The 8319-nt window shown below is 57.1% G+C and overlaps 1 protein-coding gene across 1 annotated transcript in view; it reads right to left on the bottom strand.

The window, feature by feature from the left end:
• Positions 1–8319, bottom strand: part of MAP2K3 (mitogen-activated protein kinase kinase 3) — a 19048-nt gene that overhangs the window by 7071 nt on the left and 3658 nt on the right. The window contains exons 2-4 of the mRNA XM_009889206.1: positions 5243–5275; positions 4761–4830; positions 2835–2883 (exon numbers count right to left, since the gene is read on the bottom strand). Of these exons, the coding sequence (XP_009887508.1) occupies positions 2835–2883; positions 4761–4830; positions 5243–5275 (152 nt within the window). The remainder of the gene's footprint in view (positions 1–2834; positions 2884–4760; positions 4831–5242; positions 5276–8319) is intronic.

Below are 8319 nucleotides of genomic sequence, written 5' to 3'. Positions count from 1 at the left end.
TACACGACTCCACCAGCTCCCATATGTACTAGAGGCACCATGCTTAAAGATGGGTTGGTGGTTGGTTTTTTTCCGCTCTGTTGAACCGGAGCCCAAACCCTCTCATCCTGTACTCACCGGGGCTCATTTAACTCCCCATCTGCAGCTAGAGATCAGGACTTTCATCCTTTAAGCCAGGGCATGCTGCCACTGGAAAGGGAACCAAAGGTTTGTGCCTCTCTGCCTGCCCGGGATTACCCACACAAAGGTATTTCTGCGGTTACTGAACTACTTGCAGGATTTTAACAACTCCTGTGCCAACACGGGCAGCAGTCAGGAGCCTCTGCCACAGCTCCAAATCCCCGTGCGCCGCCGGGGATCCCCCACCTCGCCCCGCATCCCAAGAGATCATCGGTCACAAACACACCTACGTCTCTAGTAACACCTCAGCCTGTGCAAAGCCTCTCTTAGATGGGATGGTGCACGCAGCGACCCAGCAACTCAATTCCTAATTATCGGGGAAGTTCAAATGGGTTTTACCCGCTTTCGATACTTTCTCCCACCGTTAGAAAGCAGCCAGCGAGGCAAAATGTGAGTTAGCACCAATGAAGGTGCTTGGGTGGGTGCAACTACATAAGTCTCGCTTCAAGCTGGTATAAAAAAATAAAATAAAATAAAATAATCCATCGCCAGCGCTCAGACAAGCGAGTGCCCCACGCAGCAGGGAGCCAGCGAGCTCCTGCGCAACCCACAAACAAGTTTCCCTGAAGACGCGTTACCCTGTAATTGCCTGCTCTGCTGGGCAGGGCACAAACTGTTTGAGTGAGACACGGGCTATTTTTGGACGCTGCGTTCATCGCTCCTAATAAGTCACAGGCCTTCTTTTAGCCAGGCTTTATCCAACCTCCAGTTTTCCTCCGGTCTCAGGGAACAAAAATATAATACCAGGATGCCAAATTGCCCCAGTAGCCACAAAGGCAGCGAGGGTGGGAAACATCCACGGCACAGCGCCGGATACCGTGCCTGTGAGCTACGCCCAGAGCGGAGAGGAAACAGCCTTTGGCGTTAAGGAGCCAAGATGGGAGATGCGGCTGCCGGGCTCCTGGCTAGCAAACTCCCCTCAGCGCTGGCCACCGCACTGCCAGCAGTGACCAGGTCCGCCAGATCATCCCACCAGCCCCGGCTCCTGTTTATTTGAGCCAGATGTGCCTGGCAGGCGGCCGAGGCAGGGAGCAAGAGAGGTCTGCGCTTGAGCTCAGCACTGAGCTATGCGCTGCCCAGCACAGGAAAGCGCCGGCCCTTTCCTGGGCAGGACGGTGGATCCAGAAACGAGGAGAGCAGGGCTAACGGGGACACGTCCAACCCCCCACCCTGCCGCCCCGGGGCAGCTGGCAGCGGAGCAGTGCAGGCTCGCAGCTCCTGTGGGGGCCTCCAGGAAGGATCTGGTGGTGCTTTTCAGGACACGTGTTCTGCAGTTGTTGCAGGTTATTGTGTGGGGTTTTTTTTCCTGGCATTTACCCTAAGGCTTCCCCAGAAACTGGAGGTTCCCAGTACGCTCCAGGAACCAGCATCGCCCTTCCCAGCAACAGAGGCGATGCACCGACACAGCCCCGGCATCGCTCACCCCGTGCCCTGAGGATATTGAGGCGGTAATGGGGATGCACAGCATCACCCGCACGGATCCAACGGACCCGAGGTCATCATCCACCCCCCCACAGCCCAAAGCTGGCCTTCTGCCCAAGCCCTCTTCCTCCATCCCACATTGCATCGCTCCAAAAACACCGGGCCCAGACCCCTCCTGCAAACACCAGCGCAGGCAGAGCAGGGAAGGAAGCGACGCTAGGTCTCCTCGAGATACAGCACTCTCCTGCTGCACAGGCCATGCCCAGGCCGTTACAGAGAGCATCTCTCCCCAAGCTATTAATACACTCGACACAATGGCCGGAAAAAGCAGTGGGGTTGTTCCCTGGACCCAGCCAAAGCTTCTTCTCCCCTCTCTCCTCTCCTATCTGTCCCCTAACCCTAAAACCTCGCACCAAGGCTGTGGGGTCCAGATGCCATCAGTCGAGCCACCTCCCAGCCCGGAAGGTAAGCAGCTGGATATGGGGCTGATCCAACGTATGGTATTTTTAGCTCGTTTGCAAACAGCCCTCTGCAACTCCAGGAGAGCCCGTAACGAGAGAATGAAATAAAAGAGAGACAGTGGCTATTTCTAGCAGTGTTTTTCATCAGGTCACTAGGAAAGGCTTTGGAGAGCCAGGGAGAAACTTTGTGCGCAGCTCCGCCGGGACCACGGGCAGTGACACAGCCCTGCGGGTCAGCAGGACAAAGGGGATTTTGTTTGGGACAGCCGGAGAGCGCGGTGAGGCCACGCTGATTTAGGGTGGATGGGCTGGGTATATGCATTCAGACCGAGGTGGCCGGTGGGGCTGTCACAGGACCACCGTGGTCTCCCACTACGGACAAAACTGCACACTCTGCCTTTGACACCCACCTCGCAGGGATGCCCGCAGGCAGGAGAGATCAGTCAGAGAGCGCACGGGCTCAGAGACGAGCTGGCAGGCGGGGTGACACGTTCAGCTCCCCACTCGTCACTGCTCTAAATACACACAGACACCCCATTGCTCCACAGGGGAAAGGTCCTGCTGTGGGATGTCTCGTCCCTGCAAAGATGCAGCCTGCGAGGCTGCACCAGGACGGCACTGGGGTGCTCCAAAATTTCAAGATCTGATTTGACAGGTTGTCAGGCATGATCCGCAAAACCCCCCATACAGGGGGCAAATAAAATTGGAAGCAAGCAAATGAAAAACAAAACAAACAAACAAAAAAAAAACACAAACCACATTGACACGTACTTTATCTCCGATGGTGATGAATGCTCTGGAGTCCAAGTTTCTCGGGGGCCTGCAAGAAAAGAGAGAGAGTCAAGAAAAAGCCCAGCTTTCTTAACCCTCTTGGCCAGAGCCAGGTTTTGTGTTCCATCAAGCACTTTCAGCCGCTGCTTTCCACTGTGCCTTGTCGTGGGATCAAACCAGCCCCTCCAAACACTCACAAATGCTTTAATCCTGCCAGTAACACCTCAGCCCGTACCCACCAGGCAGTCGCCGCACGCAGCCAGCGAGAACCCCGGAGAGTCAGCTAGGTGAGACATGCATCAAACCAACAGGCTACGAAACCACCCCTGCTCAGGAGCCTGAGGAACCGAGACCGACGGGATGAGACGTTTCTGTGGCAGAGCAGCGCCGCTGTCATGTTTTGACAGGCAGGTGTTGTAACAGGACGGCCACGTAGCCCGAAACGCACGCCGAGGGAACAACAGGTAATTCCTCCCCCGTGAGTCATTTGTGTACACTCGCGAGCCTGTTTCAGGCAGCGTGGCAGGCAGAGCAGGCAGCACTTCAGCGTCACGCTTTGCACAACACCGCGCAGGCGAAAGTCTTCCTTTATGGCTTTTTTCCTCATTGCTGCCCACTTCCCATTACGGGCAGCACGGTACTTTTAGAGCCAACACAAGCGTTTTGTCCCTCGTGCCTCGCTCCTCTGCTCTCCCCATCCCCTGGGACCGTCTAAGACTGGAGGAGATTGCCCAACTGGTTTAGCCACCATCAGAGCAACGCGGCCACCTCCGGCTTCAAGGAAGTCCTTCAGGCTCACAGCAAACGCCTTCCGCTGCGCAAATATTTGCGCTGCAGCTCGAAAAGCGCAGAGCAAAGGAGCTGCGGATAGTTTGCACCAGCTTTTACATGTGCGCTCTGGGCATGCAAGTGCCCCGCAAGCTCCATCGTGACGCCTTCTTCAGGGGAAATTCAAACACCGATAGGAGCAGAGATGGATGCACCCGTGGGGGAAGGGGGTGGCTGGTGCGTGCAGGGCTTGGGATGTGCACGCTAGACTGCACAGCGTCAATGGGGGAGTTTGCCTGGCTCCCCCTCCGACAGATCTGCCCCATCTACCTGGGGTTTTCGGTAGTGGTATTTCCCCTTCAGGGATTTCACTGCTCTCCTGGAGCGGTGAGGGTCTCTAGAAAGGGTTTCTGGAGCAAACAAGGCTCAGCGGCAGAGAGGCAGCCCAAGGTGTTTTGGAAGAGCACCATGGAAGAGGTATTTAAGCCGTCTGCTCTTTGTCAAACCAAGCGCTACTACCCTGGACTCTCCCTCACAGCATAACAAGCATCAGCCACACAAAGCAAACAGGGCAGAGAGAAATTCCAGTGCCCTCAGATACAGCTGGGCACCCTCGGCACCCAGCGGTGCGCGGCACAGCAACGCAAGACATCCGCGTCCTTGCAGCAAGAAGGGGAGCTGCAAACAACTCAAACTAGCCCCGACGCCCAGGTTGGGGGGAGGATGCCCCGCCATGCTGAGCATCCCCCAACCCTCATCCCCCTGTCCAGCTGCCACCACCTCCCCTCTTCTGCATTAAAAACCTTTCCCTCTTCTTCTCTTAGGCAGATTTGCTCTCTCTACCATGCCTTCGCCCTTTGGCATTGGTACAGCCATGGCAGAAAGACTGAAGAAAGTCTCCCAGCAGCCCCCTGGCCTTTGCCTTTCAGCCATTTCAAGTCAAGCAGGCACCTCCCAGAGACACACGTGCTGTGTATGTGTGCGCATGCACACGCGCATACGTGTGTAATTCCTTCTCATCACCTGCAAGCCAGAGCTTAAGGGAAAAAAACAACTATCCTGATTTCTATAAAGTCTACACGGGCCATTCCCCTTGACGTGGTGTTGAATCCAGCTCCGGAGAACCACCAGCTGGATTTAAGCAACAGACACACTTACGTTGTGTTGGCAACAGGCTGTTTGATGGGGACACATGTTATCCTCAGCTCCCGTTTCTTCTTGCTTTTCACTGGAAGAGAAGATGCACACGTGAGCAACTGACATTTTTACTTTTCTATATTCAAGCACCCTCTTGCCTGCAGCCACCAGGTAGGGGAGGCAGGTCCCGGACCCCCTACACTGTGCAGCTACAGCAAGGTGACAAGAAGGTCACAGTGCTCACGACGGTTCACCCAAAACTTCAGGCGAGAGGGAGAAGTGTAAGTGGGTCTCAATGCCCCTGTCGAGCACTTGCCTGCAGAAATACCCAGGGGTGCACTGACAGAGACCATTTTCCCAGTCTTGCAACCAAGCACCGCCTTGCAGACACCCCAAAAGTGCTCTTTACCCTTCACGGCCATTATCAGTCCCCTCTCTTTGAGGATTTTAATTGCCGATGTTCAGGAGATGGGTTAAAGCTGTGATTTCTGCTGGGCGCTTACCCGGTTTGTGCGGCTCCAAGGATCCTTTGGAATCTGAAAGAGAGAAGGGAGACATCAGCTCAGTCTTCGTGGTCCAGATGAGCCAGGTACCAGCCCTGCATCCCTCACGGTCCCACGCACGACCCAAGGAGAGAGATCCCCGCTGGGCTGCCCGCAGACGGAGGCAGAAGGGCTGCCGCAGCCCAGCCCGGCCCAATCCCCATTTCTCCAGCCACAAGAGGTCCCCACGCCATTAGCCATGCTCCCAAAAACGCTCCCTGTCCAGCTCCTCCTTGCCCCACAGCTCCCCCCTGGCCCCCATCCAGGCCCTGCTTGGGAAGAGCCGGACCTGCTCTGCAGCCTGGGTTGGACCTGGCACGGAGGGTGACGGTCACCAGACCTCAAGCAAAACCTCAAGTCACTCCAAATAGGAGAGGGGACACCCCAGACCCAACGAAGGGAAACCAGGGCAAAACCAGACATGAGCTGACCGCGAACCGGCCACAAACGCAGGCTTGCAGAAGCCGAGACCCCACCAGACAAGGCATGACCCCATCAGGAGTGACTGGCGAGAGGATGCTCTCTTCCTGCTCCTCCCCAACTCCGAACAGCACTGAGATAACATAACCCACTGCTGCAGAGCAAAATGGGGTTCAGGCAGCTCCCAGGCAGGCCAAACACTTGCAGATGACATTACAGGTGGTGGGAGATGCGGTGTGGGGGGGGGGGGGGCAGTGGGCAGCAATGGGCAGAGAAAACCTGCGCAGGGCTGAGAATCAGCTCCCTGCGGTGCCACGGACCCCAGGCTGCTCACCAAAACCTCAGCCGTTCCTCCATCAGCAAACAGCTCACCCACCTACCCCAGCTCGCTGGGAAAATAAACAGACCCCGAGAGGCTGGGATGGGGGCTGAGGTGCTACAGCTGAGGGCATCACAGTCCTGATCCCCCCCAAGAGGGACAAGGGGGCAGCTGCGCTTCGCAGCTAAAGGCACTTCTGGCTTCACAGAGCTGGAAGATGCATTAAAAAGCACAAACAGCGAAATGAGCTCCAGGCACCGGGCTGGGAGCGGACGGCTCGGCATGGCCTTGGACAGCCCTTCGAAACGGCTCCTACTTGCCTGGCTCCCGGGAACGGGCGTGCGGACAAAGTCCAGCACTCCGAAGCCTGCCGGGGCAGGGAGGGGAGAGGGGAGGAGCTGGCAGGAGATGCAGCACTGTGTGAGCTCCCGCAGCAGTGAGACAGAAGGGCGATATACATCCAGCATGTTCTCAGCACAGCCAGTCCCCATCCCCATCCCTCTCCAGCTCCAGATGCCCCAGCTAAGACAGGTGCCTGAAACCCACTTTTCCAGTCCTGTCCTTCCCCAAACGCAAACCTTGTTGAGGCCACAGGTGAAAACTGGGCTGCAAGATGCTGCAAAGTCCCAACTGCGGGACCGGGACCCTCAAGGGACTGCAAGGTCCCAGCAGCATCCCTCCCTGCCAGGGGAATCGGGACGCATCGGTCCATATCCCCATCTTCCCTGCCAGCTTTCCTGCATCAGAGCTGGCCCAGGAGGTCCGGGATCAGCGCAGTTCCCAGGAGCGACGGGAGCCACGTGAACTTCCAGCTCAACGAAACCAACCAGCGAGCCGCTCCATCCCAAACCAATCCCGTTTGGCTGGAAACCACCTCTGGAGACCTGACCATGTCATGGCAATCACAGCTTGTAATTCGTGAGCCTGCAAAGCTTCCCTTTCCCCATCACCCACCCAGCAGGGCTGGAAGCGGGGCTACCAATTGCCCAGCATGCCCGCTGGTGACACTTTGCAAAATACCTGGTTGAGCAACGACGGGAGCAAACGCAAAACGGAGCCAAAGGAAAGATGCCATCCGCTGGTCCAGAAATACCTCCCCTTCCCACCCCCAACCAACCACAAAACCTAAAAACTGGGGTCCCCAGAGTCCTTCTGCACCCAGGCGAGTTGGGGAGCTCACCATGGGCATGCATCCCATCCCATCCTATCCCATCCCATCCCGGGAGGGGGGATGGATTTAGCTCTCTGTGGACTGGGAGCCTTGTACCGAGCGTCTCTCCCCCACAACCTGCTCCGAAACACAGCAGTTTGCATGCAGCCTCCCCCCAAGGCAGTTACCAGCCAGACCTCTACATGAAGCCCTGAAATGCCCCCCATCCCAGCTGGTATTTTGCTTCATCTGTTTGCTCTCCCTCTCCCCGATTGCCATAGTAATCCCGTAGCCGGCACAAAGCGCCTTCTGTGCCGCCGGCTCCCCTGGCAGCGCCGGCCACGGCGCGGTGACTCAGGCAGCGGGAGCGGGGTCCACACGCTCCCCGAGCCAGGCGTCCCGCAGGCTGCGGCATCAGCCCTTCCTTAGCCCTGGCTGCAAAAGCCAGGCCGGAGGGAGCTGGGAGCATCCAGCCCGGGGTCAGGAATCAATGGGGCGCGTTGTTCGGTGGAGCCCATGCTCGCAGGCGGGAGGATTCGCAAGCACGGGTTAGAGGGACAGCGAGGGACGGGGAGATTCCCCACTACAACCCGCCTGCACCATACAGGAGAGTCATTTAACATCTCTGCGCATTGGCCGCCCCCCATGAACTCTGCTATAATGGGGGTCCTGCACATCACCCTGCTTCCCTGTACCCCCAAACCACTGCCCTTCGCTTCCCAGCATCATACCGCCAGGGCCAGTGACAATCCCCTTCCCACCCTGTCGCGCCTTCGCCCCAAAACGCATTTCCTAGCTCCAACCTGAAAAATCACCAATTAAACCGGGGGTATTCTGCCACCACTCCCAGGCTCTGGGCGGTGGAAAACCCAGCTCAGCCCATGCCTGCAGGAATAAAATCAGCCGTGACGCTGCCCTGCAGCTGGGGGAGCCGAGGTGGAGATTGTACTAGGTTGTTCCGGCTCTCCCAAAATTTGCCACGAGCTTTCCAGCAGCCTTCAGGCTGGCCCGAACTCCGGCTTCTTGCTCCAAGCTTCTTGCAGCAGCATGGGTCCAGCCGGGCAGAGGCTGAGTGGGCAGGACACGCTTCCCCTTGAGCACAGCCAGGAAAAAAAAAAAAAAAAAAAAAAAAAAAAAAAAAAAAAAAGG

Source organism: Charadrius vociferus, unplaced genomic scaffold (genome assembly GCF_000708025.1).
Source record: "Charadrius vociferus isolate BGI_N301 unplaced genomic scaffold, ASM70802v2 scaffold787, whole genome shotgun sequence".
Lineage (NCBI taxonomy): Eukaryota > Metazoa > Chordata > Aves > Charadriiformes > Charadriidae > Charadrius > Charadrius vociferus.
The sequence above is the reverse complement of the archived record's forward strand: the minus strand, read 5'-3'. Positions and strand labels throughout refer to the sequence as shown.